Genomic DNA, 25307 nt, shown 5'->3' with positions numbered 1-25307 from the left:
AAGACACCTGTTATTGCTCAGAAACACTCAGCTGCAGCAGGGAGGATGCCTGGCTCTCCGGGGAGCGGGGACACCCCGCCTCAGAGCTGGGGGCGGGGAACACACCCCTGCCCGCCTTCCACAGCTGGACTCACTCCTCCTGCACAGCCAGAGCCTCCAGGCATCCCACATGTGGGCCCTGAAGCACGGCCTCACCTCAATGACGTCAGCTTCTACGTTTAGATTTCACGGGACGACATTTGACCAAGTAAACACACTTAACTAGTAAAAGAAAATTCCAAGAGGGCGATATCCACGGGAAAGCAGTTCACAGTCCACAGTGTGAGGCTGCACTCGCACTAACACAGGGACCACCGACCCCCGCACCAGGGTGACCCGCATCCTGCTCTCCCACCCTAACACTGAGCGGGTCCCTCCCATTCCCTCTGTTCACCGAGGACACCATACACCCCAGGCATGTCAGCTCAACAAAACGGGAATGAACGGTGGGGCCCTCGGAGCTGCCCCGCCCCCAAAAGCTTTCCTCAGAAACCTGCAGGCAGGACGGAGGGAGCAGCACTGACTCGGCACATGAGCAGGAAGCTGTCTTAGGGTGGCCGAAGTCAGGCCAACCAGCCCCCTAAGCCGGAGCATGACTCAGGAGTCTCTGGGGTCCCACAGGATCAGCTCAGGGAAGGTGTGGCCCCAAGACCCTTGGGAAATGCCCAGGGGAGGGGCAGCAGGCAGAGAAACCCTGGGACACACCCCGTGAGCCAGAGCAGCCTTCCCACCCCAAATTAGGTCTCACCTACAGGAGAGCGTGGTGGCATCGAAGGCACAGCACACAGGAGTTCTGCCTCTAAGCACCTTTCTCCCTCCACCCCCCACCTCTGGGGACCCACTCGCTCCCTCATAGCACCCCCTCCCAGAAGTGGGCCTCTCCTATGTAGCTGAGCCCTGTCCCCCCTGGTGGCTGAGGGTCCCCTAAGTCCCCCATGATGCCTGGTCAGATGCACCAGGTCTCATTTCAAGAGGCCACAAAGTCACCCTACCCTGCCCCTGCCCCCAGGACAGACATCTCCACAGCCCAGGGGACACACCACAGGGATCCTGGTCAGACCTGCTTCTCTGGGTGAGCGAATTGGGCTTTTGGAGGCGCCTACCTCCCCCTTGCCCCAGCTGCCTGGTGCCAAGTGTCACAGAGTCCCCTGGACCACGTCCTACCAGCAACATCAGGTTAAAGCTGCCCAAGGAGAGGAGCCACTGTCCAGTCCGATCATGTCCCGCACTTGGCTTTGCCCAGACTACAGGCCACGTCAGAGGCACGGCCATGTCTCCTGCACAGGGTCATGCAGGAAGCAGCTGGGCCCAGGCTGCAGGAGCTGCTGCTGGGCTGGGCGGTTCAAACACTGCATTCAAATATAAGAGTTGAGCAAAGTGCGACTCAAGGGACAGGGGAACCTGCCTACGTTGGGGAGGGGGCTGCTGCCTTTTTAAATGAGATGCATTTACTGTCATCAGCAGGAAATATGGGACAAGAGACGTGTGACTTCCAAAGAATGTAAGTCCTCAGCACAAGCAAATCTATGGGGAGCCCGCTGTGGCACACATGTAGAGCAGACGCAGGGTCCAGCCCAGACAGGCATCCCCAGCTACACTGTCCTCAGCCGCTGGGGGGACTATGTGAGTTGACCACAAGAGGGCTCCTAGCCGATGAGCGATGAGCGTGCTCAGTCTCTGTGGTGTGAGGTCTGCTGTGCACACTGACAGGTAGGGGGCCTCGTGTCCAGGATGCAAGGGAGCAGCACTGCCTGGTGAGGCCCAGGGCCTGCATCTGTCTCCTTGTGTCATCACTGCTGTGTCATCACGACATGGCCCTGCCTGGGAACCAGGGCCCAGAGCAGAGAGTGAAGACCATGCTCCACTGACCAGAGAGGGTGTTGGGGGATCACTCTGCGTGCCCCGCCCCAACCCCAGCATCAGAGCATCCCAGCCAAGCTACCAAGTCACCTGGAGAACACTGTACTCCCTGCCCCCGACACACACACAGTTATTTGTCACCAGGAGCAGTGGGAGGTACCAAGGCCATGCCCACTCCCAAGAACTACTGACACAAAGGTGTTAAAGACTTTGAAGGTCTTATCTGGAAAAGTGGGGTTCTATCCCCCCCCCCCCCCCCCCCCCGCAGCCCCAAGAATCCCTAGATTCCATCTGTGAGAGATGGGAAGGTGCTGAGCTGGAGACATTGACCCTACAGATACCTAACTGTGCAAGGACGACAGTGGGGGCAGCAGACAGCAGGCCCCAGGCCAGCAGCACCTCAAGCTCTTTTGTCCCTGAGAAGGTGATGGAAAGACAATGAACATTCCTCACTGTGGCCTGAATGTGCCAACAGCAGCTCAGCTGGACCAGCTCCTCCAGCAGGTTCTCCTGATGCACCCCGCGGCACAGCCAGGCAACATGCAAACAGCCTGACGCCACAGCCCAGACCTCAGGAAGACCTTGCAGCTTCTTCATAACATCCAGGGCCCAGGAGCCTCTGTGTCTGGGAGCTGCTGAAACCAAGCACCACAGGCCGGGCAGCTTCAAACACCACAATTCCATCCTCCCAACTCTGCAGCCAGAAGTTGAGATCAGGGTGCACAGGGCTGCATTCCCTCTGGAGGCTCCATCTGCCTCTTCCAGCTTCGGCCTCGGCAGCAACCCTTGGCCTTCCTTGGCTGGTGGGTGCACCACCCTGTCTCTGCCTCCATCATCACATGGCTGGCTCTCCTCTGCTTGGTGTCCAAATCTCCTCCCTCTTTTAAGGACAGCAGTCATCTTGGATTAGGGCTCATGTTAATGACCTCATTTTACCTATTTGGCGAAGACCATTTCCAAATAAGGTCATGTTCCCAGGTCAGTGGCAGGGGGTAGGACTGAGGCATATCTTTTTGGAAAACATGATTCAACCCACAACAAAGGAGATTGCCTGGGGACATGCCCACCCAATCCATCCCCTCCAGGCTGTGCTCTGGTGCTTGCATGGGCACCTCCCACAGGCCCGGAGCCCAGACCTCCGGGGGGTCCCTCCACAGACCTGTCCTGTTGCTGCGAATTCCAGTCTCTCGCTGGCACCTACTCCCCAGGACACTACAGCCCTGCAGGCTCTGCAGCACCTCACACAGCCTGTCTCTGTTGGCCACCCCCCTCCTCCTTGCCATCCTCAGTTTCCAATTCACTTTTCAATCTGTCGCCCAGGCCTTGCCCTCCGGCCCTGCGCCCCAAAACCTCTCGGTCAACGCAGCCACTGCCTGCTGCCAGTCCCTCTCCACCCTCCTCTGCCAGGGGCAACTTCTTAGCCCTCCCACTCTCCTCAGAAGGGAGCTCAGCAGCCCTTCCAGGCCCAGACACACATGGTTTCTGCAGTCCTCACAGCTAGATGCCCAGATGGCCCTCAGTACAGCTGCACGGTCGCCTCCATCTGTGCACAGGTGCCTCCCTCACACTGGTGCACCTGGGATCACTCACTGAACAGGAGCCCTGTGGGAACCCTCAGCTCCTCCTCCCTCAGTACACATCAGTTAGGCCCCACACTCCAGCCATTTCTGCAGGCTGCCCTGCCCCTTCACCCTGACCTGAATTGTCTCAAGAGTGGCCTTGGCAGTAGCTAATCCTGCCTCCCAAAAAAGAACGCGCCACCTTGGCATGCAGGTCAACACTTCCCAGCTGGACTCTGCCCCATCCTGGTCCTGCCAAAGCAGTCTTTCCACCCCAAAATGGTTCCTCTTTTGTCCTCAAGCCGTGACACTGCTGCCATAGGCTGCGGCTTCCATTAGCCCCACTAGTCCTGGGAGAACTCCTGCTCAGCCTCCAAAACCCTCTTAGAATCTCCCCCTGCTCCATTCCTGCACGTCAGCCTAGACTGTATGAGTGCACCCGAACCAGTGCTGACTGATGTGCGGACTCATCTTCTAAGAGCACTGACCCCCCACCCGCCACCCAACCCTTTCACTCTGCCCTGCCTCCTCCATCTCTCCAGGCTCCCAGTGCTGCAGCCAGAAGAATGGAGGCCCACATGCACCCTTCATGAGCTGATCTGGCATATCTGCTCAGCCTGGGGCTCTGAACATGCGGGTTAGTTGGGCCTGAAAACATGGACTCAGCCCTTAGCACCTGCAGTCCTAGGATCAGATTAGAGAAGGTCAGCTTCGAAGCGAACAGAGTTCCAGAAGCATCGTTTGAATAACACAGGCACAAAGGGGGAGGCAAACTTGACTGCTGGAGCCTTTGCTCACCTGGAAGCGATTTATTTCCCGATGCTCCCCCAACCCCACCCCATGACTCGGCACCCAAGTGCACCCCTCTGCCCCCTCGGGTGCAGAGGAGCATCAGAGGGGCCAAGCCTGGCCTGGCAAACCACAGCCTGCTTGCAGCTTACAAGGCAGACCGGGCTCCCAGGATGTGTCCTGGCCCACTTTCTCACCAGCAGTACTTTCATCCTACCACACCTTGCTGCTCCCTGAGCGCAGGACCCAGTCTCCCAAAATAAAGGGAGAACTGACTTTTAAAAAGGCCTCAACACTCAAAATGCAGATGAACCCACCTACATACATAAATTGTGCCATCTGACCCAGAACCGGCCTCGCCAAGATCCAGGGACCTCCCCGACGGTAATGAAAAATTAGCTGAAAGCTGCTGAGTAATGGCTCTGGCAGAGCCCCGTGCCTGACGTGACACAGCACACTGGAGAGGCGCCGCGGTCCCAGGGTCAGGGACTCACGGGGACAACGCTTACCGTGCACAGAATCAAAGGCCAAACTGGGGGACCCGCGGCCGGGGGAGCTCCCCGCACCCACCCGGTCCGCGCGGTCCTCCCCCAACTACAAGAGAGAGAAGCACCTGGCACACCTGCTACTCGCGGGTCTCCCTTTCCGACAGGGTAGGCGCGGGCGGCGATTCGCGGATGAGACGGGAAACCGTCCTCTCCCGGGAGCAAGACGCCCACCTCCGCTAGGTGATGAAGGCTCCGCCGAGCAGCCTGGCGGCGGGCGCCCACGCAGGGACCCGCGGGCGCCTCTGCAGAGCAGCTCCTCAGGCGGGCAGATCGCCTTCCCCTCACGCCGCAGCCCTAGGAAAGCGGGTGTCCACCCCTGCTCTCCCACCGGGCGCGGGCACCGAGCACCAGAGCAAGCACCGGGAGGGGAGGGCAGGCACACCTGAGGGGCAAGGTGCGCGAAGGAGAGGTGGGGAGACGCACCTCACCTGGGGTGTTGGCGCGCGAAGGGGGCGCACCACACCGGAGGGGGGCGCACGGTCTGCTCCGCAGCTCCGCCTAACGACGACCCGCTCCCGGAGGACACAGGGCTGCGGATGCTGACTCACGGCCCGCTCCACTGCTGCCGCCGCCGCCGCCACCGCGGATTCAAATACGGCCCGCGGCCCGCCCACCGCGCGCCTGCCCCGCCCACGAGTGACGCAGGCCTTTGACGCGCCCCGCCTCCGGCCCCGCCCCGATTACACAAGCCTTAGGGGGCGGTGTCCCGCCCGGCCCCGCCCACGAGTGACGCAGGCCTTCGACGCGACCCGCCCCCGGCCCCGGCCCGATTACGCAAGCCTTAGGGGGCGGTGCCCCGCCCGGCCCCGCCCACGAGTGACGCAGGCCTTCGACGCGACCCGCCCCCGGCCCTGGTCCGCCCCACGCCGACCCAAGGTGCTGGGAATCATGGCTCTCGCTGCTCTTTGCCGCTGGCCGCTTCCAGCAATGAGCTCCTCTGGTTACTATTTTATTTTATTTTATTTTTTTTTTTTGGGGGGGGGAGGGCTTGGAGGCTGGAAGAGAGGGAGGGAAGTGTGGTGTACCTGGGGTGGGGTTTGGGGCAGCAAGGGAAAGCAGGGTGGGAGGAAGGGGTAAGGGATAGCAGGAAGAGCAGATGGCAGGATCCTCTGGTTACTATTTTAAAGGTCACTTTTTAAATTTTATTAATTAATTAATTAATTTATTTTAATCCTCACCTGAGGATATTTTTCCATTGATTTTTAGGGAGAGTGGAAGAGAGAGGGAAAGACAGGGAGAAACATCAATGTGAGAGAAAGATTGGTTGCCTAGACCAGGGCCTGGGGAGGGGAGGAGCCTGCAACCAAGGTACTTGCCCTTGACCAGAATCCAACCGGGGATCCTTGGGTCCACAGGCAGACGCTCTATCCACTGAGCCAAACCGGCTAGGGTTGATGGTCACTATTTTTAAACATATATATTTTTTATTAATTTCAAAGAGGGAGGGGCAGATAGAAACATCAATGAGAGAGAATTATTGATTGGCTGCCTTTTGCATGCCCCCTACTGGGGATCTAGCCAAAACCAGGGCATGTGCCCTGACCCATAATTGAAGCATAACCTCCTGGTTCATAGGTCAACACTCACAACTGCAGGACTTAATGGTCACTATGATGATGATGATGATGATGATGATGATGATGTTAATCCTCACCAGAGGATATTTTTCCATTGATTTTTAGAGAGAGAGAGAAACATGGATGTGAGAAAGACGCATCGACTGGTTGCCTCCTGCATCGGGCAGGATGGAGCCCTTCAGTCCATGGGCTGACACTCTATCCACTGAGCCAAACCTGCTAGGGCAATGGTCACTGTTTTAATCTGAAACCTGTTCATATGAAGTGAAAGGAAAAGGAAATGAAATCTGACCTGAGATGATTCCACAAAATCCATTAAATACAGAATAGTCTGGAAACCATACCTATTTTTTTAGTTTACTCTAAATGAATAAATGAATAATTTTAAAATGAATTTTGATTCAGTGCATTTGTAATGATATAACCGGAATGAAACTGTACCCCAGGAGGAAACATCCAGTCTACACCTGTTAGCCCCAAAGCACGTCGGTGGTGGGAGTTCTCAGCAGTGGAAACACTGCCCAGCGAGGGCCCTCCTGGGGCCAGAGGGCAGTTACTGCCATAACTGGGGCAGTATCAGGCCATAATCTTACATGTGATCTCAGGGGGGTGAGCATAGAAAGCGTGAGGATCACACTGATAGTAGAAGCTCATTATTTTAACAGCAGCAACAGCAATGTATTATCTGTAAGTGGAGGCAATGTTGATCCTGATCAAAAATTCACCTCTTTACCTCCTGGTAGTTGGTTCAAGAAATATTTAAGTCAATGAAAGTATACACAGCAAGATGGTCAATGACATACTAAACAGGCTGAGGACGCCCCCTTAGGTGTTAGATAATGACTGCAAAAATTACTACAAATACGTAACTCCAATCTTAAATCAAACCTGTCCACTGAGGCCCCTTTCAAAGCATAGATGCACCTGGTTCTACATTTCGCTCAGGTGAGCAAAGCCTCACCTATTTAGGGGCAGGAATTTCATTTTCCTAATTAATTTGCTCTTATGCTCAAATTTTACTATTACTACCTTTATATTGGGGAAAAGAAGCTTTCCTTTAAGAATTGTTTGTGCTTATCCATAACAATAAAATTTTGTGCTACCCAGGCTGGGACTCTTATCGGAGCAGCAGCCAACTCCTGGCCAACAGCCACACCTCCCCAGCCAACTCTGGGACAGCGTTTGGAACTTCCACAAACAGAAGGCCTTCCCTGAACCTCCCGGTACCAGGACAGAGATGTGTGTGAGGGCCAGCTGAGCAATGCAGAGCACCCTCCGCCGGTCCCAGGTGCCCACCACTCCAATGTGGCCTGAGGGGGCCAAGGGGACAGGCACAGCCCACCACCACCCTCTTAGCTGTCAGTCCATCTTGCTCGTCCCTACATTTTCACCACAGTTCCCACCTGAGCCCCAGGCCTCCATCCAGGCTGTCAGGCAGGTTCCCCCAGCCTGGCTCCAACCACAGGGCTCATCAGTCCACAAACCCTCAATGACTCCTAGCAGCTAGGGAACCACTATAGTCGGCAGCCGTGCCCACTGCCTTCTGCACTCATCCTACTCCCTCCCACCCTCGTCATAGCCCCCCACCCTCCAGTGCCCTGGCCGTTCCCCCCAACTCCCACTTCAATTTCCAGAGCCTCCCATTCTCTGCCTTGCCCTGAGGCCTGTGCAGCTGCCCCACCCGAGGGCTCCTCATCAGATCTGCAGCCCCAGCCCCGGGCTGCTGGTGAGGGAGGTGTTTCCATGACCATGTGCCAGACAGCCAAGGTGACAGATGACCAAAATCACAGGTGGGTTTTCCACCTTATTCCCCAAATGCTACAAGGCAATGCTAAGAGAAGTCAGGGAAACCAGAGTCTTGGGCTTACCTGGGATGGACTCGAGGGCACTGCCAGTGGGGTCCAGTGGGTGGGCACGGGCTGAGAGAATGGGCAGAGCAGTGGGGGAGGAGCCGCTGGAACCAGCACTGGACGCCAGGCTGGACGCCACGCTGGAGCTCACGCTGGGAGCAAGCGGGTGAACCACTGTAAACACCGCCAGGTGGCTCTGTGCAGAGACACAAACAAGATGAGCAGACGCACCTGCACCGACAAGAGCAGCATGACCTTAGTGCAGTCCCGGGCAGACAGAAGCTCTGGCTAACTCCACCCCCAGAGCAAAAAGTAATGCAAGTGGACCTGACCCCTAAATGTCTACTTATTTACAATGACCCAGACAAGCAGACTCACTAGCTGCCAATCACCCAGGGACAGGAACAAATGTATCAAGGACAGTGGCCGGCAAACTGCGGCTCGCGAGCCACACGCGGCTCTTTGGCCCCTTGAGTGTGGCTCTTCCACAAAATACCGACTTCTGCGCATGGGCCACGAAGTTTCAGTCGCACTGTACGTGCGCGTCCGCACGTGGTATTTTGTGGAAGAGCCACACTCAAGGGGCCAGAGAGCCGCGTGTGGCTCGCCAGCTGCAGTCTGCTGACCACCGCTCTAGGAAGTCTCATGTAATGAACTACTCTGCAGAAAGCGGTTTTCAAAAGTGGGCATTCAACGCTAGAACACAAACCACCCACAAAGAGGTTGAGAACCAGCCCTCTTCTGAAAACTGATGAAATGGTCCCATAACCTCATCACCGAAGAAAAGTAAAAAATGGGGACGTTCACGTTATCTTTATATGATAGACAACAGATGAAACAGAGAGAGCTGGCCCAGTCTTAGATGAAGAGCCACGAATGTGCAGGGCGCTGTGCACAAGAAAAGCCTGCAGTGAAAATGCCCCGGACAGAGCTGGGAGCCAGCCCACACTGTGTTTATTATTTCATTTTATTTAAAAAAAAATTTCTATTTTTATATTACAGTTTACTGTACATTCAATATTACTTGTATTATTTTCAGGTGTATAACATATTGGTTAGACAATCATTCTAGGTGTACCGGTTAATAATGCGGATTTTGTAATCAAAGAAAACACGATAATTTCAAGAGAAACATCAAAAGTGCTTTATTCAAAGTAATTCCATCACTAGCTACACATTTCCCCCATCTTTCAGGTAATCTGTAGATACTGTCCCAATAGAACTTTTCTTATTTTGAGGCAAACCATTTAGAGACCCAATTTTCCACTTCTTTGTACGTTTTGAAGTGCTGCTCAGAAAGTGTGTGTGTGCCATCGGTCGGAACAAGTGGTCATCTGAAGGAGCAAGGTATTGTGAATACGGCGGGTGGTTAATATTCCCAGGCAAGATCTTTTAACGTGTCTTTAACTCGTTTTGAAGTGTACACCTGGTATACTTTACAAAGTGTTCCCCCTGATATTTCCAGTGCCCCATTGGTACCATATAGGTTTGTCCCTTCAGCTTTGTCTCCAGTCCCGAAACCCCTCCCCTCTGGCAACCATCAGTCTGTTCTCTGTACCTATGAGTCTGTTTCTGTTTTGTTTGTTCATTTATATTGTTCTTTCTTTTTATTGATTTTATTTATTTTTAAATATAGTTTTATTGATTTCAGAGAGGGAGAACTGGTTTAACTGGTCATGAAGCAAAATTACTTTGCTGTGTCTTCTGGCACATTCTGGTCGTTTTACGATCAAAGTGTGGTTCAAGTTGATTATTTGTTGTTGGTAGCGATCAGTATTAACGGTTTCACCTGGTTTTAGAAGCTCACAATACACCTCACCTTCCTGATCCCCCCAAACGCAGAGCATTGTCTTCTTTCCGAAGCGATTGGCCTTGCAGTCGATGTTGATGGTTGACCTGGATCAATCCATGACTTTGTGCATTTGGGATTCTCAAAATAAGTCCACTTTTCATTGCCAGTCACAATTTGATGCAAAAAAAAAAAAAGAAAAAAGACTTTCTTTCGTGCCGCTGAAGCAACATTTTACTCATGACTTTTCGATTTTCCATTTGTCTTTCGTTCAGTTGATGTGGCACCCACTTTCCTTCCTTTAAAGTCTTTCCCATTGTTTGTAAATGATCAAAAATTGTTTGCTGAGCAACGTTTAATATTTCTACAAGTTGTTTGAGTTTGACACGCATCTTCATCCAATAATGCTTGTAATTGTTGGTCTTCAAACTTTTTTGGTTGACCTGGACGTTCTTTGTCTTTCACATCAAAATCATCACTTTTAAAGCGTTTAAACCAGCGTTTACGCCCTGACCGGTTTGGCTCTGTGGATAGAGCGTTGGCCTGCAGACTGAAGGGTTCCGAGTTTGATTCCAGTCAAGGGCATGTACCTTGGTTGCGGGCACATCTCCAGTAGGGGGTGTGCAGGAGGCAGCTGATTGATGCTTCTCTCTCATCGATGTTTCTAACTCTCTCCCCCGATTCCCTTCCTCTCTGTAAAAAACCAATAAAATATATTTTAAAAAAATAAAAAATATATAAACCAGCGTTCACAAGTATCTTGAGATGGAGCATGTTCACCATAAGCTTCCCGAAGTATATGATAACTTTCAGCAGCACTTTTCTTCAGAATAAAGTAATGAATTAGAACTTCCCACAAATGCTCTTTTTTTGGGCACAAAACTCGACATTTTTAAGTGTAAAAATATCTATGCTGTTAACACCTTCAGAAAACGACATATGAAGTTTTTTTTTTTTTAAATATATTTTATTGATTTTTTACAGAGAGGAATGGAGAGAGATAGAGAGCCAGAAACATCGATGAGAGAGAAACACCGATCAGCTGCCTCCTGCACATCTCCCACTGGGGATGTGCCCGCAACCCAGGCACATGCCCTTGACCGGAATCGAACCTGGGACCCTTCAGTCCACAGACCGACGCTCTATCCACTGAGCCAAACCGGTTTCAGCGACATATGAAGTTTTAAAGCTTGATGTCAATTCAACAAAATAGCATACATATCAAATCGCATATATATCAACATATGTGTAACTCCATCTATTGAAAAAAATCCGCATTATTAACCAGTACACCTGGTATACTTTACAAAGTGTTCCCCCTGATATTTCCAGTGCCCCACTGGTACCATACAGGTTTGTCCCTTTAGCTTTGTCTCCAATCCCGAAACCCCTCCCCTCTGGCAACCATCAATCTGTTCTCTGTATCTATGAGTCTGTTTTTGTTTTGTTTGTTCATTTATATTGTTCTTTCTTTTTATTGATTTTATTTATTTTTAAATACAGTTTTATTGATTTCAGAGAGGGAGAAGGAGAAAGATAGAAACATCAATGATGTGAGAGAATCATTGATCAGCTGCCTCCTGCACGCTCCTACTGGGGATTGAGCCTGCAACCCAGATATGTGCTCTGACAGGCATGTACCTATGACCTCCTGGTTCATAGGCTGACATTCAACCACTGAACCACACCAGCCGGACCGCACTGAGTTTAAAGGCAGACTCTGAAGTTACTAGGACATCGGGAGTCAGAGCTCTATGGAGGTGAAATGATGTGATGTCTGGGTTCTGCCTCAAAATAATACAGAAGTTAACCTGGGGTTGGGGCAGCTACAACAAGACCAACGACAAGGTGGGGTTACCAGTTTGTCACCTAAGGGAAGTTTTCCATAATAAGGAGTGTTACTATGCATTTTGTCAGACAGAAATCTGCAGAGAACAGTTTTTCAAAGTGAATATTACTTGGCCCCACGGCCTATGTTCACGGGCTCCCAACCCCCTCCACTGGCTTTGCTCAAGAAAGCGCCCCTTGGCAGACCACGGTCCACAGGTGCAGAGACCCTGGAACTGATCACCACTGTATGTTTGAAGTGACAATCCTATATAATAAAAGGCTAATATGCAAATCGACCAAATGGCAGAATGACCAGATGCTATGACATGCACTGACCACAAGGGGGAAGACGCTCAATGTAGGAGCTGCCCCCTGGTGGTCAGTGCGCTCCCACAGGCGGAGCGCCGCTCAGCCAGAAGCTGGGCTCACATCTGGCGAGCGCAGCGGCAGTCGGACATCCCCTGAAGGCTCCTGGACTGCGAGAGGGCGCAGGCCGGGCTGAGCCCCCCCCCCCCCCACTTCCCCAGTACACAAATTTCATGCACTGGGCCTCTAGTTTAAAAATAAAAACTCAAACTGCAGAAGTCTGGAGAGTTGTGTCCCCTACGCTCCCTGAGGTCACCCACAGCAAGCGTTCCTGTCCCTCCAGCCATGGAGGTGTGACCACAGGCCTCCCTGTAACCCATGGAGGACACTGCAGATGCCAAAATTAAATCCCACACATAGCCTGACCCGGAGCCACCAGCCTGAGGCACACACTGTGACTTCACTTACCCACACAAATCAAGTCACACTGCAGGAGGACATGCCCCGTGAAAGACATCAGGGACAATTTGTCCCGGAATTTGATGACAACATCCTGTTGGGCCCTTTCACTGAGGCCATGGTAGTTACACATGTACCAGGATGGGCCAAGCATGGGGTCCCCATCAGCAAGGGAGTGTGACACACATGGCGAGATGGGGAACCCTGCCCATAATAGCTTTGTCTGCCTGGTTCATTTTCTTCTTTCTTATGGTAAAATACACTAACATAAAATTTACCACTTTAACCGTTTTTATGTGCACAATTCAGTGGCACTAAGGACATTCACATTGTTGAGCAACATCTCCACCATCCATCTCCATAACTTTCCCATCTTCTCAACTGAAACTCTGTCCCCATCAAATACTTACTCCCTCCCCCTACCTCCCCCAGCCCCTAACACCACCATTCCACTTTCTATCTGCATGAATCTGACTCTTCTAGGGACTCTTATGCATGAAATCATACAATACGTGGCCCTTCGTGTCTCGCTCACTTCACTTAGCAAAGTCATCTTTTTTTATGGACTGAATGTCTATGTCCCTCCAAGACACCAGTGTTGAAGCCCTAACCCCCAGATGACTGTGTTTGGAGACGGGGCAGTGAAGGAGGTGATTAAGGTTAAATGAGGTAGTAAGAGTGGGGTCCTGATCCGATGGGACTGGTAAGACTGGTATCCTTATAAAAAGTCAAAGAAATACCAGGGATGTGCACACACAGAGAAATAGAATGTGAGCACATACGAGACTCGGGCAGTCTGTAACCCAAAAGAGAGGCCTTGGGGAAATCAAACCTGCCTACCCTTTGATTTTGGACTTCCAGCCTCCGGAACTGTGAGGAAATGAATTTGTTATTTTAGCCAGCCAGTCTATGGTGTTTTGTTATGGCCCAAGCTAATAGTCTTGAAGGTTCACCCAAGTTGTAGCCTTTTTAAGGCTGAATAATATTCCATGGTATGTATACACCATGGAATATTTGCTTATCCATTCATCTGTCGATGGGCACTTCAGTTGCTTCCATCTTTTGGCAATTCTGAATCATGCTGCTATGAACATGGATGAACAAACATCTCTTTGAGACACTACTTTCAATTCTTTTGGGTATACAGTATATCCAGAGGTGAAATCGCTCCATCATATGGTAGTTCTGTTTTTAATTTTTCAAGGTACTACCATACTATTTTCTAATGCATAAAAGTTGAAATTTCTCCACATTTTCACCAACACCTCTTATTGTCTGTTTTTGTTTGTTTCTTACAGCAGCCATCTTAATGAGTATGGAAGTCATATCTTATTGTGAATGTGTTAGATAGGACAAGGATCTCAATGGACAGTTCTAAATGTTATTTCTTGCTAAATGTTAAAATATAGCACAGTATTTTGCAGATGCAGCAGTGAATAGGATAAGTTGAAGGGGGAACTCAAGACATGACAGTAGCCAACTGCAAAGAAGCAATCAACATGTCATTGACCAAATAATGTAGGTAAGCAATGGCCAAGCCTCCCTTCGAGGAGGCTTAGCTTTGGATATGAATCCTCTCTCTCCTTTACTTGCTGCAAGTAAATAAAACTACCTCGTGACAACCACTTCTTGTTTTTTGTTTTTTAATTCTCTCCCGAGGATATTGGTTTTTAGAGAAAAGAGAAAGGGGGAAGAGAGAGAGAAAAACATTGATATGACAAGCACCAATCTGTTGCCTCCCATACGTGCCCCAACCAGAGATTGAACCCGCAACCTTTTGGTGTATGGGATGACACTCCAACCAACTGAACCACCTGCCAAGGCTCACCTCTGTCTTTTTATTTTTATTGACTTTTAGAGGAAGGGAGGGGGAGAGAGAGAGAACCATCAATGTAAGAGCATAACACTGATTAGCTGCCTCCTATACGCCCTCTACCAGGGATCAGCCAGCAACCCCAGACGTATGCCTTGACCAGGAATCAAACCAGCAACTCTTTGGTGCCCAGGCCAATGCCCAACCAACTGAGCCACACCAGCCAAGGCCTCTTTTTATTTTACTTTTTTAAGATTTTTAATTGATTTTTAGAGAGAAAAGAAGAGAGAGGGAGAGAAACATTGATGTAAGAGCAAAACATCAATCAGCTGCCTCCTGCACATCCCTTATGGGGATCGAGCCCACAACCTGGTCAACCCTTTGGTGCATGGGGGGATGCCCAACCGACCGAGTCACACTGGCCAGGGCTCACCTCTTGCTTTTAAATAGAGTACCCCAAGTGGCGAACCCCTTGAGTTTGGTAACAGATGTGAATTGTATTTCCCCAATGACCAGTGGTGTTGAGCATCTTCTAATGTGCTTATGAGCTTTTTGTATATCTGCTTTGGAGAAATGTCTATTCAAGTCCTCAACCCATTTTTCAGTTGGATTGTTTTATTGCTGTTGAGTTGTAGGCGTTCTTGTTAAATTGTGGATGTTAACCCCTTATCAGACACATCATTTGCAAATGTTTTCTCTCATTCCCGTGGGCTGCCTTTTCCTCTGTTGACAGTGTTCTTTGACACAAAAGTGTTTTTGTTGTCCAGCATGTTTGTGCTGATTTTAGAGAGAGAGGAAGGGAGAGCAAAGGAGATACACCCATGTGAGAGAGAAAAATTGATTGGCTACCTCCTACATGCCCCCTATTGGGTATGTGCTCTGGCTGGGAATTAAACCGATGACCTTTTGGTGCACGGGATGACACAACCAACTGAGCCACACCGGCCAGGGGACACACAAGTTTTTAATTTTGATGATGTGTGACGTCTATTTTCTCTTTTGTTGCCTGTGCTTTTGGTGTCATATCCAAGAAACCATCAGCAACCCCAGTGTCATGAAGCTTTTCCGCCTGCCTGTTTTGAGCGGCAGGCTGGAGGAGAGCCACTTCCACCAACATGAGACACTTGGCCAAGTGGACCTTGGAGTGACTTGGGGTCTCACCAAAGTGATAACCTTGAAAGTGTGCATGTTACAACAGGCTGACGTAGTTCAGAGAGAAGAGGGGTCAGGAAGAATTAACCAATGAACTTATAGGTATGTATGCAAAACCCACGGACAGACAATAGTGCGGGAAAGGCCGGGGAGGGGACGGGTGCGGGTGGAGGGGATCAATAGGGGGGAAAGGGGGTGGCATCTGCAATACTTTCCACAATAAAGATGCATTTTTTAGAAGAGCGTGCATGTTAGCAAGGAAACAAGTGCCCCGAGGTGCTCAGGATGATGACTGTCCAACCCCGGGGCTTGCACAGGGTGTGCTCTGGGCCTGGCTGCCTTACACTGGGCCTCTCGGGAGGGGCAAGAGTGAGTCCTGGGCTCGGGCAACTGGGGGCAGCATCTCCGGCCGCTGCAGCCCACATGGATCATCTCCTGGGCCACGATGGTGCCTTAACTCTTCTGCGTCACGTGCTCCACCACGTGTGGCCTGGTAAGCAGGCTTCTGAGGAGGAGACCACCAGGAAGGAAGACGGGAACTGGGGAGGGGCCAGACTAAGCAGGAATTGAACCACCTCAGTTTTATCAACAAAAACTCTGGACAGAGAGGCACCTGGCACCCACTCCCACCCAATGGCCGAGGCCCCAGAAATAAGAGCCAGTCAGGGCTGGTAACACAGGGACAGTGGGGACCCCTGGACCTGCAGCTGACACAGAGGAGATGGGAGGGGTCCCAGGGATGTATTGACCGGTGCCCATATGCAGGGAAGGGGTCCCCAGGGCAGCCGCCTGTCTGAGAGAGCGCTGTGCCGCCTCAGCGTACCCTTCAGCCTTTCTACCTGAGCAGGAATCTGGGGGCAGGGAGTGAGGGGTGGGAGTAGGTCTTGGGGGGGTGCGGGGGGGAAGGCTGGCAACACTAACGTAGCCTAGGGACCCTTGCAGCTGGCCCTTTAATCCTGCCACCCTGGCACTCGCTGCCCCTGGAGCCAGGCTTTGGGACGGAGTGGACAGGTCTCTGAGCACAGGCAAGAGCTGGCTTGCAGATGAACGTGGCCAGTTTACTCACAGCGCCGAGTGGGGCAGGTGCCACCATGTGAGGCACAGCAGCTGGTGGGGGCAGCGCGACCCCAGGGCGGCTCACACACTGGGACCGCCCGCCCACCCTTTCCGGGGGCTGCTGGGCCCTGACTGGCATGGGGGTCTCTTGCCGTGCGACTTCCTCCTGCAGCCCTGAGACAGGCAATGTGCCCACTGGCCGCCGTATTCCTCACATGTCATGTTTCAGGTTCTTAATGAACATCCCGTCAAATTTCATCTCTTAAGGAAAAACCATCACAAAATAACTGAGTTGCATTTTTCCTTTCAACTATCCTTCTGCCGCGTTCAAACGCCTGCTTCGGAAGCTCTGAAGAGAACACGTGACTACAGAAGCTGCTCAGACAGCCATTTGGAGAGAAATCTGCCCTGGGGGGGTGGGGGGCGGGGCGCCCAGAAGACCAGGGAGAGGGGAGGAGAGGGGCTGTCAGGTAGGACCTTAAAGATCCCCAGACAGTGTCGGCCGGTGAAGTCCTGCCGGAGGGGAGCCCCTGCTGCCTGCCCCCCTCGCCAGGCCTTCCGGATGTTTTCAGCTCTGCTGGTTACAGGGACGGATGAAAACAAGTGTTCTGAGTCCTTAGGGCACCGGTTTCGAAAAAAAGAAAAAAAAAAAAGGTTTCTCCAGACAGACTAGGTTTGAACAAGCCTGAAAGCTGGGCTGGGCAGAACAGAGAGAAAGGTCCCGACTGTGCTGAAGCCTCGGGACAGGGGGCTCCGCTGGAAGCTCCCCCTCAGCCTCACCGAGGAGGGGAAACAGTGAGCAACACCCCGAAAAACATCTCAGGATGTGACAATAAGCTGTGGCCTGGAGCAGCGGTCGCCAACCGGTGGTCCGTGAGGTCCGAGAGGTTGGCGACCGCTGACCTAGAGAGACCAAGTCCATGATCCTGGATGCTGTCTGGGCTGACCTGTGTCCCCAGACCCTCCTATGTTCGAGTCCTGACCCCAGAACCCCGAGTGTGACGTTACCTGGACACGGGATCTTTAGCGCCCTGGGAATCGAGTTAAATTAGGGTGGGTCCTCATCACTGTGACTGGTGTCTTTGTAAAAAGGGGAGATTTGGAGACAGACAACAGGCACAGGGGAGATGCTGCGAGGAGACAGGGAGAAGGCAGTGTCCCTCACCCCAGGCTGCCAGCCTCCACACTGCAGAGGACCCACTTCTGTTTCAGCTCCATCTGCAGCGCTTTGCTACAGCGGCCCCAGGACACTGATCAGAGCAGCTACTGGTGCTCATCTGACTTCCCCGCAGGGGAAACTTTCAAAGGTTTGGGTCTTATTATTTCCAAGGCACAGGCAGACCTTGTTTTATTGCGCTTCGCAGATGTTGCCTTTTTTTTTTTTAAAACAAACTGAAGGCAAAACCCTCCAGCAGGAAAAAGATTACAACTCACCTAACTGACATACTCACTTTATTGCAGTGGTCTGGGAGCCAAACCACAATTTCTCCAAGGTCTGCCTACACGATGCAATTTTTTAAACATTAAAACAAAGGACACGCCGAAACCGGTTTGGCTCAGTGGATAGAGTGTCGGCCTGCGGACTGAAGGGTCCCAGGTTCGATTCCGGTCAGGGGCATGTACCTTGGTTGCAGGCACATCCCCAGTGGGAAATGTGCAGGAGGCAGCTGATCAATGTTTCTCTCTCATCGATGTTTCTAACTCTCTCTCTCCCTTCCTCTCTGTAAAAAATCAATAAAATATATTAAAAAAAAACAAAAAAAAAAAACAAAAAAAAAAAAAAAAAAGGACACATGGAACAGACGACTTTAAGAAGATAATGAAAAACAGTTAAACGCCCTGGCTGGGTAGCTCAGCTGGTTAGAGCATCATCCCGATACCAGGTTGCAGGTTTGATCCTCAGTCAGGGCACAAACAAAAGATGTGTGAATGCATAAATAAGTGGAACAACAAATTAATGTGTCTGTCTCTCTCTCTCTCTCTCCCCCCCCTCTCTCTCTCTTGCTCTTTCTGTCTCACACAATCTCTCTCATCAATAAATTAACTAAGTAAATACGTAGTTAAATTACACGTGAACATTAACCAGGCCACTCTGTGCCAGGAGTGAGCATGACCAAGTTAGGAAGCCATAACCCAGGCCTGCTGTCCCGAGACCACAGGATGATGGAAATCCCGCCACAGGAGAATGGTACCTGCTTACTGTCGTGCTCACTGGCTTTCTGGCTGCCGTCAGCAGGTGAGTCCCTCCACTTTGCCTGCAACAGAAAAAAGAAAACGTAGTTGATTAAAAATAAAAATACACAGAGACCCAAGCTTTGACAAATACTAAAGTCTCCTAACATAGAAAAAGCATTCAGATCTGCTAGCTCTGCATCGGTCCTCCTGGATTCCATTTCTTACACCTGGACTTTGACCTCTGACCTCCAGGCTAGGCTGTGTGAAGGTAGCATGCAGCTCCATGCACCCTGAACCCACAACGGGGACAAACCCCAGACAAGCCTTTCACTACGGGGTCCCCTTCAAGAGCTGCGGAGTTTTGGAAAGATTGACACCTGAGGCCAAGAATGACTTAGGGCAATTTCCTCCCCACCCCTGGGCAGGCGGCCCCTCCCCTCCCCTCCCCTTCCAGAACACCACCTCTTTCTTTTGTTCTTTTTTTGTTAATCCTCACCGGAGGATATTTTTCCATTGATTTTGAGAGAGAATGGAAGGGCGGGGGAGGCAGAGAGAAACATTGATATCAGAGAGACACGTTGATTGGCTGCCTCCTGCACGCCTGGCCGGGGAACCTGCAACCAGGTACATGCCCTTGATTGGAACTGAACCTGGTACCCTCCAGTCCATAGGCCGACACTCTGTCCACCGAGCCAAACCGGCTAGGGTGAGGAGACCGGGTATCGAGCCTGCAACCCAGCATGTGCCCTGACTGGGAACTGAACCAGTAACCTCTTGGTGCAAGGGCCAACACCCAGCCACTTAGCCATACCGGCTGGGCTCAAATCATTTTAACGAACACTCCTTAGAGGATTTTGGCTTCCTCCTCATTTTTCACTCCCAGCCCTCGGGTCCATGTGAATTGTCTCATGGACAGACAACCAGGGCTGAGTCCACCTAGAGAGGTGGCTGCACCCTGTGAATGCACAAGATGCCACTGTTGTCCAGCTGGTGTGGCCCAGTGGTTGAGCGTCGACCTATGCACCAGGAGGTCACGACTGGATTCCTGGTCAGGGCACATGCCGGGGTTGGGGGTTCGATCCCCAGCCGATCAATGATTCTCTCTCATCACTGATGTTTCTATTGCTCCCTCTCTGAAATCAATAAAAATATACATATAAAAAAAGATGCCACTGTTCACTTTGAAATGATTAAATTTGCATATGTGAGTCTCTCCCAATGTAACCGAAGACCTGTGAGGTGGCAAATCCAGGTGCAGCCCTTCCTACCCTTCCTAAGTGCTGGAGGGGCTCCCAGAATCCGGACCCTCAGTGCGGGCCTGACCCAGGGGGACCCTCAGTGCGGGCCTGACCCAGGGGGACCCTCAGTGCGAGGCCTGACCCAGGGGGACCCTAAGTGCGGGCCTGACCCAGGGGGACCCTCAGTGCGAGGCCTGACCCAGGGGGACCCTAAGTGCGGGCCTGACCCAGGGGGACCCTCAGTGCGAGGCCTGACCCAGGGGGACCCTAAGTGCGGGCCTGACCCAGGGAGGAAGATGGGCTCGCCTGCAAGAGCAGCCCAGCTCGCTGCCAAACTGAAGGGGTTCAGCCTCGTCTGCAGCCAGATGCCACTTTCTTGGTGACTCCAACAGGTCAAATGGAAACGCTCATGCACCCACGTCACCGAGCTCGCCTGAGGAAGAGGGTCCTCTCTGCCCCTCAAAACACCCCGCGTGAGGGCACACATAGGCGGCCACAACCTTGGCAGTGAGGGCGGGACACCAGGTCTGAACCCTGTCCCCACCATCGTACTCTGTCCTCAGCGACATGGAGGTCCTAACCCAGCAGGGCCATCAGCTCCCAGAAGTGACCCCCCATCTCTCACTGCCTCTGCAAACCTCTAGGACCACCCTGACTGAGACCTAGGGGTGCTCAGGGTCAGGGACCTGCCCATGCCCGCCCTCAGCCGGCACCTCCCCTCCCAGGGGGCAGACAGCCCTCAGAGGACCCTGCTGGCTGTGGGCCCTTCCTTTACGGTCAGCCCAAGACCGTGCATGCATGTGCGGGCAATATGCAAGCGCCTGGCAAACAGCAATCTTCTAGCGCAGCGGTTCTCAACCTGTGGGTCGCGACCCCTTTGGCGGTCGAACGACCCTTTCACAGGGGTCGCCGAAGACCATCCTGCATATCAGATATTTACATTACGATTCATTACAGTTATGAAGTAGCAACGAAAATAATTTTATGGTTGGGTCACAACATGAGGAACTGTATTTAAAGGGCCAGAAGGTTGAGAACCACTGCTCTAGCGTCTTCTAGGAGCTGCCAACCCAAAAGCAGATTGTCTTCAACCGCGTTACTCAGGAAGCACAACCATCTGCCCCTTACAATTTGATTTAAAACCAAAGGACAGAGTCAGCCGCCCACCAGGCAGCCCCCTCGGGGCGCCACCCACTCACGTTTCCAGGTGGGCCGCTGCTGGCCGTGGAGCTGCTGGTGGGCGTGAGGTCTCGGCAGCCCCAGTCGGTGGCCATTCCCAGGTTCTCTGGGGAAAGGGAGAGCAGGCTGTGAGCGGCTGCTGGCTTCGCAGGGTCATTGGCTAAAGGATCCCCTACAATTAGGGAAAGACTCTATCTCTCTCCCTTCCTCTCTGTAAAAAATCAATAAAATATATTTGCCGAAACCGGTTTGGCTCAATGGATAGAGCGTCGGCCTGCGGACTGAAAGGTCCCAGGTTCGATTCCGGTCAAGGGCATGTACCTGGGTTGCAGGCACATCCCCAGTGGGAGATGTGCAGGAGGCAGCTGATCGATGTTTCTAACTTTCTATCTCTCTCCCTTCCTTTCTGTGAAAAATCAATAAAATATATTTAAAAAAAAAATCAAAAAAAAAAAATCAATAAAATATATTTAAAAAAAAAAAAAAAAAAAAGCCGAAACCGGTTTGGCTCAGTGCATAGAGCGTCGGCCTGGGGACTGAAAGGTCCCAGGTTCGATTCCGGTCAAGGGCATGTACCTGGGTTGTGGGCACATCCCCAGTGGGAGATGTGCAGGATGCAGCTGATCGATGTTTCTCACTCATCGATGTTTCTAACTCTCTATCTCTCTCCCTTCCTCTCTGTAAAAAATCAATAAAATATATTTTTTTTACAATTAGGGAAAGAGCCTGCACTGGCCTCGGAGAGGGCATCTGAAACACCCGGGAGCTGTCAGGGCGACAGGACCCTCCAGTCTTCGGTGTGAGACGCGAGTGATTTGAGCATCAGAAACAATGTGAACTTTCAGCAAGAACAGCCACCCTCCCCACCCAAAGAACAAGCAGAAAGTAAACTGGAGCTGGCCACTCTACACACACCTGGATCCCAACTCGCAGGCATTCAGGAGGAAGCCGAGGAACACCAAGGGGGGGCCGGTCTGCGTGCACCCCCGTCACAGAGGCTCGTTTCTGCCTTTGGGAACATTCTATGGCCCATCTGGCATCAAAACTAGCCCCGACCCACACAAACTGTGCCAGTGCCCAGCCACTGTACTCAGGAGCCCGGAACACCTGGAGGCAGGGCCCCTCTGGGCCCCACAAGGCCCAGCCTGCAACAGCTCCCACCCCAGGAACCCTAAAGGCATGTGGGGTGCTCCCACCTGCTCCCCCATCCTGAGAGCCGGCTCAGGATGGACAGAGTCGATGAGCCTGTGCGCTGTCTCCCCTGATGGGCTTACGGCAGCGGCTAAGCCAGAGCCCCTGGGCGTCTGTACTTACTTTCCACATGTGCGAAGGCACAGAAAGGACCCCGAGGGCAGTAGCCGGTTTGGCGCATGTCGTTGCACTTTGTGGATTTGTAGATCTAGGAACAAACATAAAATAAAGTGGAGACTCGATTGGAAATGGGTTTCCGTGGGCAGCCCAGAGAGGATGTACCACAACATAGAGGACTAAGCTCCCAATCGCAACGGGAGTCTTCGGAAGAGAGGGGTGTGGGCGTGGCCCCCTCTCTGAAGGCCTGCAGTCCCAAACCCCCTCCTCGGCACAGGGCCAGCCAGTCTGGGGACGAGGGCCTGGAGCACCTGTCCTTAAAGCCACACACTCAGCTTCTCCACGTGGCATTTTCTGAAAGATGCACCTGCTTCAGTGCCTGGTACACAGCAGGTGCATTTCAAGAAATGCCTGTTAAATGAACACGTGTCCACTCCATGACCAGACCCAATCCACCCACTTGGGTCGAAGATACTCTCGTGCTGTCAACAACACCGGGGTCTGGCCCCGCAGCACATGGGACCCAGGAGCAGCAGACCAGCCTCAGAGCTGCAGATGCACCTTGTGGGCGTTGCCACGGCAGGATTTCTGCACTCCTGCCCAGACCCCACACCGACACCTCACCACCCTCCTTCCTTCCCCACCTGCTCAGTTCCCTTGACTCAACTGTCTGCTAGGCAACCACACCAACAAAAACCATTTCAAAGGGTCTCAGGTTCACTGAAAGTATCAGGAAGCTACATGTCATTGCATGTGCATTTTAAAGCACAGCGCTTTCAGGAAACAAAATGCAATCACCACCCTTTGGATGAGGCCCCACCCCTTCCTGCAGCCCAGGGCAGCCTCTAGTGCACACAGCGCTAGGCTTGCTGGTGCTCAGTGACCCCTGAGGGAAGGTCATGCTAACTATTCTGAGTTTTGTCTTGCTTAAGCGTCAACAAATGTAATGTATGCACCAAGGCGTGTGTGTAAAAACAGATGGACACCCCAGAGCTAACATGGTATGTGACACAGGACATCACACGTCAATCGGCGTGGCTGCAACTCCACAGGCAGGCCTGAAATAAGACCAGGTGCAAATGCCCCAAGGGTGCCACTGGTTCACTCATTTTCTTCTCGATGAAGTCACAACATTAAGAGTAAACACAGTTAAGTAAAAATTCACTGGTGTCCATGGGTTTTCAGTCCCAATTCTGCACCTACATGAGCCATATAAAAAGAAGAGAATGAGCCCCGACCGGTTTGGCTCAGTGGATAGAGCGTCGCCTGTGGACTGAAGGGTCCCAGGTTCGATTCCGGTCAAGGGCATGTACCTTGGTTGCAGGGACATCCCCAGTGGGGGGGGGGGGGGGGGCGGGTGCAGGAGGCAGCTGATTGATGTTTCTCTCTCATCGATGTTTCTCTCTATCCCTATCCCTTCCTCTCTGTAAAAAAAATCAATTAAATATATTTAAGAAAAGAAAAAAAGAGCATGAGCCCTGGCCAGTGTAGCTCTGTGGTTGGAGCATCGGTCGGTGCACCAAAGGGTCGCAGGTTTGATTCCCGGTCAGGGGCATGTACCTGGATTGCAGCTTCAGTCCCTGGCCCTGGGCAAGGGTGGGAGACAACTAATCAATGTGTCTTTCTCACATCAATGTTTCTCTCTCCCTCCCTCCCTCCCTTCTCTCTATTTAAATCAACTGAAAAATGTCCTTGGGTGAGGATTAACAAAACAAAACAAAACAAAACAAAACAAAGAAGAGCATGAGTCTGGGAAATAGGTAAGAGCCAGAGTGCTGAGCCACAGAAATGAACGGGACAGTCGTGACCTCAGGGTGAGAGCCAGAGGGGAGGTGACACTTTTTATTCAAACACTTCTGGTGTGAACAAGCACAGCATTTTTCTGAGTTTCCAAACTCCAATGAAGAAATGATCATGTGACTAGAAGAGGAGAAAATAAAAACCTGAGACCGGCTGTGGTGGGGACTGCAATGCAGGTCTAGGTTTGAGAGAGACGGCCCGGAGGTGAAGGCTGGACTTCTATCCAAGTTCACACAAGCCCGGAGCCTGCTGCTCAGCACCAGCTCAGCGCCTTCCGCCCAGCGCCCGAGGCAGCCATTTGCCCGAGGAGGACAACTCACTCCTGACCAGGCTATGCAGGCCCCGGCAGCCCTCCTCTGCCACCCACTGGCCCTGCCTCCCCTCTAGGCCCCTGGAGTTCAGCACATGAGCCCACCCCTCAGTTCACAGGGATCAGCACACACATTACCATCCCTGTGGGTGGACATCCACCCTCTCACCCTTGACCCCTCCCGCAGCCCAGCCCTGGCCCCCACCCTCCTTGGGCCCGTGCTCTCCTGCAAACTCAGGCTCTGAAGGGGGCTTGTTGGCTTAGTCATTTTGAACACAAATCCACGCGAGCTCTGGCTAGCTGAGCAGGCTCTGGCTGTCACACCCTGCACGCTCCAAAGAAAGGACTGACCTTGACCAACTCCTGGGAGGGGACCTCGGTGCCCCTTGAACATCTTGCCTGGTAAGTGTCTATTTGCCTGGCCTTGGCCACCCTGGATAATGACAATGTGACCTACGGCGGGGGCCCTGGATCCCACGGCATCAACTCGACCCGGTCAGCTACGTCTCCACAGTCGACCCCCAACAAAAACCCGAGACACCAAGGCTCGGGTGACAAAGGCACTGGGAGAAGTGAGTACTGTCCGTCATTCCCTGGGAGAGGACAGCTGGAAGCTCACGCCTGGCCTCCCCAGGCCCTGCCCCCTGGGGACGCTGCCCTTTGCTGACTT

The 25307-nt window shown here is 52.3% G+C and overlaps 1 protein-coding gene and 1 long non-coding RNA gene across 13 annotated transcripts in view; one reads left to right on the top strand and one right to left on the bottom strand.

Annotated features, from left to right (window-relative positions):
- The window catches only part of UNKL (unk like zinc finger), a 51814-nt gene that overhangs the window by 7444 nt on the left and 19063 nt on the right, over positions 1-25307 (bottom strand). For 5 of the 12 annotated variants that reach the window (XM_036310633.1, XM_036310631.1, XM_036310632.1 and 2 more), the window contains exons 7-10: positions 22534-22618; positions 21240-21325; positions 18820-18882; positions 8241-8418 (exon numbers count right to left, since the gene is read on the bottom strand). In XM_036310633.1, the coding sequence (XP_036166526.1) occupies positions 8241-8418; positions 18820-18882; positions 21240-21325; positions 22534-22618 (412 nt within the window). Of the gene's footprint in view, positions 1-2245; positions 4820-4860; positions 5178-5223; positions 5411-8240; positions 8419-18819; positions 18883-21239; positions 21326-22533; positions 22619-25307 lie in introns of those variants that run through there. The other 7 variants (XM_036310636.1, XM_036310638.1, XM_036310639.1 and 4 more) reach the window with 7 other exon arrangements.
- Positions 5598-6766, top strand: LOC118656882. The gene is made up of 2 exons (XR_004967743.1): positions 5598-5735; positions 6371-6766. It is a non-coding gene; the product is annotated as an uncharacterized LOC118656882 (long non-coding RNA).

This window comes from Myotis myotis, unplaced genomic scaffold (genome assembly GCF_014108235.1).
Source record: "Myotis myotis isolate mMyoMyo1 unplaced genomic scaffold, mMyoMyo1.p scaffold_m19_p_5, whole genome shotgun sequence".
Lineage (NCBI taxonomy): Eukaryota > Metazoa > Chordata > Mammalia > Chiroptera > Vespertilionidae > Myotis > Myotis myotis.
The sequence above is the reverse complement of the archived record's forward strand: the minus strand, read 5'-3'. Positions and strand labels throughout refer to the sequence as shown.